The sequence below is a fragment of the Hipposideros armiger genome, unplaced genomic scaffold (assembly GCF_001890085.2).
Source record: "Hipposideros armiger isolate ML-2016 unplaced genomic scaffold, ASM189008v1 scaffold_1810, whole genome shotgun sequence".
NCBI lineage: Eukaryota > Metazoa > Chordata > Mammalia > Chiroptera > Hipposideridae > Hipposideros > Hipposideros armiger.
Genome location: NW_017733160.1, coordinates 44,845 through 56,916, shown reverse-complemented (window position 1 = coordinate 56,916; position 12,072 = coordinate 44,845). Strand labels below are relative to the sequence as shown.

Here is a 12,072-nt window from a genome sequence, read left to right as displayed (position 1 = left end):
ATAATATGATAACCAAAATATTACAATGCTTATTCTTAGTGATGGACTTATAGTTTCCCTGTTTTATGCTTTTCTATATTCGTTGAATTTTCTAAAAAACACATATATAACTTCTACAGTTAGAAAAGTTCTTTTGTAAGCCAAAGAAAAATAATCAACAACAAAAAGTGAGTCATGCAGAGAGAGCAGAGCTTGCTTTGGCAGTGTGAACCAGCATTAGCAGCTGATACACGTGAAGGACACTAATGCACACACACTATACCAGTATCACCAATCAATCACTTTCCCTGCCATAGTTTGCACTTGGCTTATCCACAAAGGTCATCTCCACTCACCATGTAAAGACTTTAAGTGTTTTCCTGCTTTTTCTGGTTTTCCTGGTGCATACTTCTGGTCCCAGTCCTCTTTGACATGAATGCCTTGTTCAGACAATCTTTTCTGATTTAAAACCAAATGTCTTACTTCTTCTAGAATGCATGAGAAAAAAGAATAATTGACTCGATCAAGCAGAAATACTGGTTGAATACCTACTATGTGACAATATCTCTTCTGGTGTTGGAGATGGAGCTATGGATAAAATAGGAAAGGTCCCTGACCTCCTTGAGTTGTTGCCTAAGGGGCTGTGGCTTCAAAATACCAGGACACTTAAACCTCAACTGGCAACAGCTTCTTCCAAATAAGACCATTCATTAAGTACTAGACATATGTTGTTCCATTTAATCATAACACTTCACTTTAAGAAAGGCATTACCACTTCTCCATTTCACAGATGAGGATCTGATACTTAAGTAACTTTCCTGTTGCCAGAGAGCTGGCTTTAGCAAAGCCAGGACTATATTCATAGCTTCTTGTTCTCCAGCTATGGAGATGACCCCTCCATGTCTTTCATTTCTGTCAGTATGGGGCTTTGCATGCACAAGGCAGCAACCAACACATAATGGAATAATGAATGAGCAGAGGGAGTGAGTGAATGAAGATGATGGAAGGTACCAGAAAGACATGAGGAAAAAAGGTGAAACTGGGTTCTGTGTTAAAGGATAGATAACAATTTTGAAGAAAGAGATGAAGCTAAGAGCCCCCAAATATGGCCAAATGCCTGAAGGCAGATCCCACAGTGAGCAAAAGCCTAGAGTCTTCAGGGACCAGGGGATGGACCAGGTATGAAAATGCGAAGGGCATCGAGAAAGGAGCCTTGGGGAACAAATTATATGATGCCTTTAAGGCTGGACTCAAAAATCAGAACTTGGTTCCCTAAGGTACTGGGCAGTCATTAAAAGTCGCAGAGCAATGAAGTACTAAGAGTAAAGGGTGATATAGAAAGTTCATGGAACTGTTACAGGGAAAATGACATTGAACTACCTCAGTTCTTGTCTTCTTGAAGGAGACTTCAATCAAGAGATGGAATTTGTGCAGCATGAACAGCAGAAGTTTATTAGTAAAAGAGAGCACACTCTGAGACATTGAGAGGGATAACCCCAGGGAGGGAAGCAGCCCCGCCTTACATTGTGTGAAGGCTTTTATTTCTTTCTTTCTTATTTTTTTTTAGATTTTTTTAAATTGGGGAATTGGGCGAAGGGAAAAGTGTTGGGGAATTGGGGAAGGGGACCAGCCAAGTTGTAGTTCTTCAGTCTTCATTGTGGAGGGTGCCAGTCACCATCTGGCTGCCCAGTGGCAGCTTGTGGCCTCTAAGCTCAAGGTGCTGTGCTCAATCTTAGTTGCAGATAGGCACAGCCACCATCCCATGCAGGAGTTGAACCCAGCAGCCTTGTTGTTAGGAGTGCATGCTCTGTCCACTGAGCCATCCAAGCGGCAGCCCAGCTAAAGATGCCGAGTTCAGTCTTAGTTGTGGATGGGTGTAGCCTGCCATCAAATAGGCAATCTTGTTTTTACACCTGCTGAGCCATCCTGCCACCTGTTGGCAGCTCAGTGACAGCTCAGCTTGGGCACAGCATCACTGGCCCATGTGGGAATCGAACCGGCGGCCCTGTTGCTCAGACCTCACGCTCTTAAGCCAACTCTTAACCAACTGAGCCACTCGGCCAGCTCAAGGCTTTTATTTCTAAGGGTAGAATTGCCTCCCCCTCTCCTCTTATCTCTTTCTTTCCTTGAGGTGCCTAGTCTCTGGCATTTTGACAATAAATTTCTTTGATTTAGGGGCATGGGTAAACACATCCCCTTAATTTGGGGGGATATGTAAACACATCCCTTAGGGATGTGTGAAAACCTCAAATCCTGTTGGGCTAATAATGTATCAATGATCCTGACAAACAGGATGTGTGAGTGTGTGTGTCAATCCAGTACCCCCACCCCACCACCATCTGTGACTTCTAACAACATATCTCTTTGATTTAGAGGTGTGTATGAGCCTGGAGTCCTGCTGGGCAGCTGCCAGGGGTCTTGGCCCAAGTAGGAGCTGCAGAAAGGGGCTTTCTCATCGGGGCTGAATTTCTCCTTCTCCTGCTCATCTCTATATATCTACTTACCCTATCAATTATACTTGTCTGGAAGCCACTAACAACAGCAATAATATTACCATAGTCCATGGATTCTTAGATGTATATTGTTTTTATCTTTTAACATCTCTAAAAAACAGAGATGCATCTTTACAATTAATGCCATGGCATAGTTCAATTGGCAGGGTTTTATTATTGTTTTTATTTTTTTAAGGTTTTTATTAAAATATAGCTAACATAAAATATTATATTAGCTTCAAGGGTATAGCATAGTTATTCAAATTTATATACTTAAAGAAGTGATCACCATAAGTCCAGCATCCATCTGACACTGTATCAAGCTATCACTATATTAACTATATTCCCTATGCTGAACATTACATCCCCATGACTTTTTTTAAATTTTATATTAGTTTCAGGTATACAGCACAGTGGTTAGGCATTTATATAATCTATGAAGTGATCTCCCCCAATAAGTTCAGTACCCATCTGACACCATACATACGAGTTTGAACAATTAAGTTCATGAGCTCATCCTAGAAAAAGTGCTACATACCTGATTGCTGAATATCACTATGGTCACCTTCGAAGTACTCTCCTTGGGAAGCTATGCACTGAAACCAGTGCCTAGTCTACCCTTCAAAGCAATTTTGGAACTCTTTTTGTGGAATGACCATCAGAGCTCTTGTCATATTACCCTTGATGTCCTGATTGTCATAAAAATATCTTCCTTTATCTTTGGGTAAAGAAGGAAGTCATTGGGGGCCAGATCAGGTGAGTATTGTATTGTATTGAAGGGCTTTCCAATACAATGATTTGTTTACTGTCTAAAAACTCCCTCACAGACAGTGCTGCGTGAGCTGGTGTATTGTTGTGATGCAAGAGCCATGAATTGTTGGTGAAAAGTTCAGGTCATCTAACTTTTTCATGTAGCTTTTTTAGCACTTCCAAATAGTAAATCTGGTTAACTGTTTGTCCAGTTGGTACAAATTCATAATGAATAATCCCTCTGATATCAAAAAAAGGTTAGCAACATTGATACAAGTTCATGAACTTAATTTTCAGACCTCATAGCCTTTATAACATTATTGATTATATTCCTCATACTGCATTTCTCATCCCCATGACTATTTTGTAACAACCAATTTGTACTTCCTAATCTTTTCACCACCTCCATCCCCTGAACCCCCTCCCATCTGGCAACCATCAGTTTTTTCTCTGTATCTCTGAGTCTGTTTCTGTTTGTTTGCTTGTTTATTCTGTTCTTTAAATTCTCTGTAGATAGCGCACACTCTCCTTATTGCTTGTGTCTGGGGGGACCACTCCCACGACCCTGCCTTTAAGCATCTGATCAGAGGAAGCAGATATATGCCCAAATTCACCAGCTAGTTCAAGATGAGACAGAACTGAATTCAGCCATCTGACTTGAAAGCCTGGGTCTTTCTACTCCTGCCAGCACTCTCCAGGGCAGTTCAAATGGAGATTTTCTGAGGTTGACCTAATATTGACATAAGTAAGAGTCTAGAGGGTCTATGTGAAAATGTTAACATGGTGTCTCAGAATGGTGGGCTTTAAAAAAAATGTTTTCTCTTGTTTCTTGGTATCCTCTTTTTTTCCCCCACTGAACACACAATACTCATCCAGGGAGACATGCCCGGGGTGGATGCCCAGGCACAGGAGGTCCCAAAAGGTGACTGGGGGGAAGGTGGTGGCTAATGTTCATGCACAGAGACACCGGGCAGCATTTCCTAAGGCCTGAATGCATCCTGAGGGATAACACATGTGGATGTAAAAGGAACAACAGATTAAACCTGACAAGCTTAGGAGACTGAAAATAAGATGGTGTGAACACACACAAAACAATTTTTTTTTAACTAAGTGGGCCATGACAGGAAGTCACATCCCAGCTTCTTCATTAAATTAATCTGTGCCTTTTCAGTGGGCCTGTTGTCTTTCTGTACCTAAGATAACATCTTTAATTTTTTTTCCAGACCAAAGCTGGAAACTGCAAAATTCTTCATTTTTATGCTTGTCTCCTGATTACCATTTCTATGTGCTGTAAAAAAGCTAACTGTTTGCTATCCTGAACCCACCTATGTAAAAGAAGTACCTGTCTCTCCATTTTACCTTTTATCCAATCCCAGAGATTTCCCCACTTTGCTTTTTCCCACCCCCTTCCTCTATCACCAATGGATTTCATATAACCTTCCTCCTGGAATTTTATGTATAAAATAAACTTCAAACTGCCATTTTACAGAGCATTTTTTTCAATCCATTGAGATTTTGCTTCCCGTCAATTGTCGTCAGTTTGGCTCAAATAAACTCAAGTTTTCTCTTAGGCTGGATGTTTTTCATCAACACATACCACTGATAAAGAAACTAATGTATGCACTAGGAAAATTAGCCAGAGGAAACAAGGGGATGCTGGCTTTTATCCTGTCACTGGTAAGAAGCCACAAGCCTCTAGAAACTTTTCAAATACAAAACAAATACCTGACTTACCCGAAGATCCTGCATCTTCCGAATATCCAGAAGTCTTTAATCGATAATACCTGACATTTCTTGAAACCTTATCCTTAGTGTCCCAGAGCCTCAAAGTTATTTTGTGAAAATTTATTTTCTTTAGTAATTCCTTTGTCATGTTGATGTTAAAAATTTGGGTCCATGACACCCAAACTTTGTCCCCTTCATGCCACGGCCTCACGGTCTGTGTAAAAGAATATCAAGAGACTTTCAGTGTGGAAAGCTGGGAGGCACAGCAACCTAGAACTCATCACCAAAGCCTTGCCCTATTGGCAGCAAAGCAGGGCTCTGCTCTTTACCTGTCTGTCTTCTGTGTCTGGCTGTCCCCCAGGATAGGACTCACATAGGGAAATGGGTGTCATGGGCTGTGCCCTGACACACCTCTGGAATCCATGGAAAAAATTAAGTCAAAGCAACTACCTGCAAATAGTGTCCTTTCCAGTGACTCCCATCCCTGACTGAGCTGGGCCACAGACAGCTGTGTGTGTATGGGGGGCGGTTGGGTGTGCGCACACATGTCCTCACATGCATACACACAAAGAAAAAATTGCAAGAGCTACAAAAACTTTTGAAAAACCAAAGCAATTATTAGGTAAAAATATTTAAATAGAAGGGCCTGGGGGGGGCGGGGGGGTTGCAGGGGGTGGAACACATTCTGTTTGTCAGGATTCTAACACCTTACTAGCCCCACAGGATTCCAGGTTTTTAAACACCCCAAAAGAATGTGTTTACTAATGCCCCTAAATCAAAGAAATGCATTGCTAAATGCCATTAGACTAGGCACCTTAGGGGGAGAAAGACATGGGAGGGGAGAGGGAAAGGTAATTCTACACATACAGATAACAGCCTTCACACAATGTAAGGCAGGGATGCTCCCCTTCCCAGGGTCAGGCCTCCCCCACCCACCCAACCCCCGCCCATCTGAGAGTGTCCTCGTATTTTCTAATAAACTTGCTGTTCTAGGCTGCTTCCCTCCCTGGGGTCAGCCCTCTCCATGTCTCAGAGTGTGCTCTCTTTTACTAATAAACTTCTGCTGTTCATGCTGCACAAATTCCATCTCTTGATTGAAGTCTTTCCTTCAAGAAGACAAAGAACCTCGGTTCAACATCATTTTTCTGGTAACAAGTACAGATTCTCATTTGGTAGGTCTGGGGTGGGGCCCAAGATCCTGCATTTCTAACAAGTTCCAGGACAAGGGAGCACACTTTGTATACTGGGTATTAGGCTGTATGCTATACATAAGGGTACACACACACCTTTACTCCTGAATCCAGGAACACTTTGACCACTGCTGGAAATAGCACCATATCTACTTTTTTAGGCTCTGCATCATCTGGCAGCAGAAAATACTCAATGTGGTAGAAATGGCGAACCTTTGCAACAGGCTTGTCCATTTTAGGGTTTTTTCTGTATTTTTCTATCAAACTTGTACATTTTCCTTTGTGACCTAGAAGATATAGATTTAATAAGTCTTGTTTTAACCTTGCATGGGAAAGCACACCCATCCCTGCAGTTTCCTGGAACCAAGAAAGAGCCCAAGGCTGTGGGAGGTCACATCCCTGTGCTTGCTTGGCTTGGGGGATAAGATGCATGTCCAGCCTTCCTAGCCAGCAGAGTAGCAGGCTACTCTGGACTAAGACTAGGCACCAAGTTGCAAAATTTCAGTGCATGACTCTGAGAGTGAGTGTCTCCATATATTTATTCACCTCAGGCACTTACCTGCCTCACGCTAGTCTCTGCAGTAAGATGGAAGTTAAAAAAAACACAGCACAGTGTGTTGTGTAATACCAGCAGCATGAACAATGTTCTGAAGAACAACAGAGAAGGCAGGGGTAAACTCTGTCTGGCAGATATTCCAGGCAGAGGACAGAGTCCAGCAAAACCTCATGAGTGAAGCTGTGCAATGTGGATAGATGGGGTAAAAGGATGCAGAAAGTTAAGTCTGGGCTTCAGGCAGAGCCCAGGGTCTCCACTGCCCTTGACCTTAAACTGAACCCTCCAAGCTAGGGCTTTGCACACCAGAAGAAGATGCTTCAGGATCTCCATAAATATTTAATTCAAATTTCATTCTATAAAAATATTATGACTACTAAATTTAAAGCTGTAGTTTTAAATTTTTACATTTTTAACACCCAGGATTCTGTATTAATTTTGTGCCACCAGAAGAGTTAGCTTTTGTGAGGTGCTCGGAATAAGGTCTCCAGCGAGTCCTTGGTAGGCATTAGGATTTCTTATAAAGGTGCAACTGATCAGAAAGCTTGCTGCATTTTACAGGTCTGTGTTCTGATTCAATATAAGGTGAGCCAGCAAGTGGAGAGGCATACAGACCTTCTCACTTCCTGTCAATAGGAGAGAAAATTGCTACAACCCCTTTGATGGAAAATTCAACAATGTCTATAAGAAAATGTAAATGCATACAATAAGTCCTCACTTAATGTCAATGGTAGGTCCTGGATTTTAAATGAAACAACATATAATGAAACTAAATTTTACCATAAGCTAATTGATATAAACAAGAGTTAAGTCCCTATGGCATCTCATCAATGTTATAATGAAATGACGTTGAATTAAACAACATTAGTCAAGGACCTCCTGTATCTTAAACCCAGCAATTCCACTTCTTGAAATTCAGGCTACAAAAGTGCCCACCCACACACACAGAAACATGCCCACAAGAAGAGCTACTGCAGAACTGTAACAGAAAAATTTTGGGAACAAGTTAAATGTCACCAATAAGGGGTAGGATAAATTAGAAACACACAATAGAATATTGTGTAGGTGTTTAAAACAAAACAACAGCAAAGTAAATACAAATATGCTCATTTCCTCTCAGACAGCTAAGACATATCGTCAAAAATTTTAAAAGCACATTGTAGAACAGAATGCTTAGGATCTAAATAATTTATTTAAATAAACATTTAAAAACAAATCCATAAATACTGAGATATTCAAAGAAAAAAACATTGAACCTAGAATTTTATACCCAGCAGGTATATGTCCCTCAAAGGTATTGGCATGACAGAAAGACTCTAAAAAACAAAGTAAACAAACAAAGCAGAAATAAACTCATAGATACAGAACAAACTGATGGTCACCAGATTGGAGGGTTTGGGGAGGTGGATGAAAAAAGTGAAAGGAATTAAGAAGTACATATTGCCAGTTATAAAAATAGTCACAGGGATATAAAGTACAGCATAGGGAATATAGTCAATAATATTGTAATAACTATGTATGGTGTCAAATGGGTACTAGACTTACCAGGGTGATCACTTTATAAGGCATATAAATGTCTAATCACTTTGTTGTACACCTGAAACTGATGTAATATTGTATGTCAACCGTAATTGGAAAATAAATTAATAAAAAGGATTCTTCAGGCATGCAAGGCCTCATAAATTTTTGCAGCACAGAGATCTATTTTGTAAATGCTTTAGGAAGAAGCACCAAAATAAGAAAAACAAGTCTAGAAGATGCTGTAAGAAATGTAAAAGTTAAGGTAATCTGGTAAGCACCAATTTTCTTTTGGTTAGTATTTGCCACAAGTCTTTTTCCACGCTCTTTTGCTTGATATCAATAGACTCAAGATAAAAAGCATCACTATGGGGCCTGCCGAGTGGCGCGATGGTTGAGAACTGGCTTGGGATGCCAGAGGGCCCCGGTTCGGGTCCCACATATGAGGGCCAGTGACGCTGCCCTCCACAGCTGAGATGCTGAACAACAGCTCAACCTGGAGCTGGGCTGCCATGAGTCGCCAGCCACGGTATAGGCTGCAGCCCCTGTGACAGTGGGTTGCCACAGGCTGCCGTATGTAGCCAGCAGCCAGTGTGAGCGGCCAGCAGCCGCAGTGAGCAGCCGTCCAGAAGCCGGCGACTGATGTGCCTCTCCCGGGAAGAGCGCAATGATGGTGCCAACTTGGGCCAGTGAAGTAACGTCCTCCACAGCTAGACTGAAGAACAAAACGACAGCAACTTGTCTGTTCCCCTTCCCCCAATTCCCCAGCACTGTTCCATCCCCCCAATTCCCCAATAAAAAAATCTTTAAAAAAAAAAGCATCACTATGGGTAGAGTAGGTCACCACATAAGGACGAAAAGTTCTACTCACCAAGAAAATTGATCAATTCTAAACATGGTATATACACCTACCACATAGCCTCTAAAATATCTGAAGCAACAGTTGACAGCTACAAGGAGAAGCTGAAATTAATCATCGTGGGCAGGACAGTTTAAGTAGACAAAAAAACAAAAGGTATATCATAAAGTGGAGTATTTTTCTCTGCCCCTAATTTTGGGGTTCAACCACGTTACTCACTTTGTCCAATAAAAATTAGCAGGCAGGAGGTGCTCAAAGACTTGAGGAGTACCTGAGTGATTGGGCTTGCCCTCTGGTGTCTCTCTGCCTTTGGGTAATATGAATGTGTCTGAGCTAGCTCACATGTTCGGGAGGGAGGGAGGATGAGAGATACTCATCCCAGAGCAACTGCAGGGAGTTCAGGCTAGCTCTGCTAACTTGCTCATCCAGGACAACAGGGGTTCCTGTGTGAAGCTACTGAACTGTGAGCTTGTTTGGATTTGTTACACAGCATTGTTGCAGTAATAGCTAATTGATCTATCTTTACACTCAGATATTCAATACATCTGTGAATCTGTATTTTAAGTAAGGAATGGGTGATATACAACCAGCTTATGGGAACCAAGGCCTTAACCTCTCTGTCATTTCTTCATCTGCAAAAAGCAGAAATAACATCACCTACTTCTTAGGGTTATTGAGAGGATTAAGTATGTGAAGACCACACAACCACTTACTTGCCTGGTTCTCAGTGGGCCCCTAAAATTGCAGTTTCTTTCCTGACCTCTGCTCCTAGAATATACCACCTTACTGGGGGGAGCTGGTGGAGGGAGCATGTGTGCCCTAAACTCCTAGGAGAAGGTCATTAGTCCACTCCTTTTTGCAGGGAGTTGGAATTCTGCTCTAGTACTTACCAATATTCATTGGGAAGGCCAATGAGATGATGAATTTGCAGGGGACGACCTGGGGCATGTCGGAGTTAAAAATGCTGGCAGGCCCATCTGAGGACTCAATGCTGCTGCACTGGTGCTCAGAATCTGACTCCGGGGCCTGAGCCCTAGCATTCAGGTACTCCACATCACACTCGCTCATGGACTGGGAAAAGCCGCTTATGGAGGGCATGGTCCCCATGCTCACCCTGTCTTCATTCTTCCACTCCCAGGCATGCAGTGACATGCTGCAGAGTGCCCACCACGCCCAGCACTCCTGGCTAGAAAAAAATTAAGGCACTTTTGTCACTACCCTCTGCTCTCAGGGAACACCTGAGATGTTCCTGAACATCTTTCAAGAACACCGTTTTTCTCCCTAATTTCCCTTGTCTTGTTCCAGGTTGAACGTAATACACACAGAGAATGGTGGCTGGCAGTAATCATAATACTGAGTAACCCCAGTTTCTCTGACTTGAGTCTGTGTCCACCCTCCAGCCCCAGCTGCTCCTTTCATGAATCAGAAGTCAATCATTTGGTTCTCCTGGAATATCTATCTTAGGTGAGTGCAGTTCCCCGGGAATCACAAGGGGTGAGGGGAGAATTCCGTGTGCTTCCATTCAGGGAAGGCTTGGGGTGAGCTGCTCCAAAGCACAATATGCATTTGCCATCTGGGGACAGGCAAAGCAGGCAGGAGAAGATCGCATGTGCAAATGTCTAGTGAAGTCAAGGAGGGCGAGAACCCTGAGGCCAGAGGCAAATGGGCATTGAGCGCTCAAGGTACAAGGAGGCGGAACTGGGCTAAAGCTAAGAAAATAAGCCCCGGCTGCAATCGGTGGTGGGCGGGGGTAGGGGCAGCGGGTGAGAAGCGGGTGGGACATACGGTACCCTCAAGGTGCCAAGTACCTGCGAGCGGATGCGCTAGGTAGCAGCCGGGGCTCGGACCTCGGCGTCCATTGGCTTGCATACCCGCTGCACAGCCGCCTGGGCTAGGAGCCCCCGGAGGACGCAGTCAGTCCACCCAGACTGGCTGCGCAACTGTGTTAGACAGTTGCTAGGAGACGGGCGAGGCTAAGGCCCTGGGGCGGGGCTTTCCTGGGGGCGGGACTTCCTGCCTCAGCCGGAAGTCTCAGATCCGCTGTATAAACGAAGTCTAGCAAATAGTGTAACTAAATTCGGAAACAGCTGCATTCATTCATCCACCCACAAATTTAATCTATAAGGAATTCCTGCTCTGAACATGAGCACCCATAATACTGATCCTTACTTAGAGTACAGGCAAAGGAAGCAATGGGCTTTGCAAACTCGGATCCTCCTACCCCACCCCAAACCTGTCTCATACAGACTTTTTGCTTCTAAAATATCATGCAAATTCTGTTAGTGATTGTGAGATGAGGAAACTCAGATGAGGAAACTGAAGCTTAGAGAAGTGCAGTGATTTGCCTGAGGTCACACAGCAAGTGTGTGGTGGCAGCACTGGATTGAAGTCCAGATTATCTGACTTGGGGTCAATTGTAAAATCCCTCCTACCCCTTCCCCTGTCTTTCCACTGAGAGAGCCCTGGCTGCTGTTCCCATTGTAGAAGGCCACCAAACACCGAAGGGGATGGGAGGAGGGCAGAGATAATTGGCAGGAGGGGTCAGAGGCATGCTTCATGAAGGAGAAGACAAAAGCCAGCCTTTGGGGTTTGCCAGGCAGTGAAAGCAAGACACGGCATTCCAGGAAGAGGGAACAGCATTTGCAAAGGCCCAGAGGGGTGAAAGCACATGGAAAATTCAGGTAGGGATGATGAGACTGGAGTGTCATCTCCTGTCTCTGGTACATAGGTACATAGGACCCCTGGTACATAGCAGTGGAGGGCAGGTAGGGCACTCAGATGGTGGACAATAGAGAGTCATATTAGGTTTTTTGGCCAGAGAGAGTAGCACCACTGTCCGAGGGTGAGGGAATTAATTCCAGCAGGAAGTGCTGCCTTTGGGAGCTGGAAGAAGATACGCAGAGCCTCAGGCAGAAGAGACATACTTTATTCACTGACTCTTTAGGTACCACCCACCTGGTACAATAGCCAGGTTTTACGCTATACAGGGACAAAAGTGGCACACAG

The 12,072-nt window shown here is 43.5% G+C and overlaps 1 protein-coding gene across 1 annotated transcript in view; it reads right to left on the bottom strand.

The window, feature by feature from the left end:
* Positions 1-10,956, bottom strand: part of LOC109378222 (uncharacterized protein KIAA1257-like) — a gene marked incomplete at its 3' end in the record, with an annotated part of 50,627 nt that extends 39,671 nt beyond the window's left edge. The window contains exons 1-5 of the mRNA XM_019634681.1: positions 10,875-10,956; positions 9,957-10,252; positions 6,233-6,423; positions 4,956-5,160; positions 336-467 (exon numbers count right to left, since the gene is read on the bottom strand). Coding sequence (XP_019490226.1) covers positions 336-467; positions 4,956-5,160; positions 6,233-6,423; positions 9,957-10,218 — 790 coding nt within the window. The remainder of the gene's footprint in view (positions 1-335; positions 468-4,955; positions 5,161-6,232; positions 6,424-9,956; positions 10,253-10,874) is intronic.
* Positions 10,957-12,072: the final 1,116 nt, after the last annotated feature.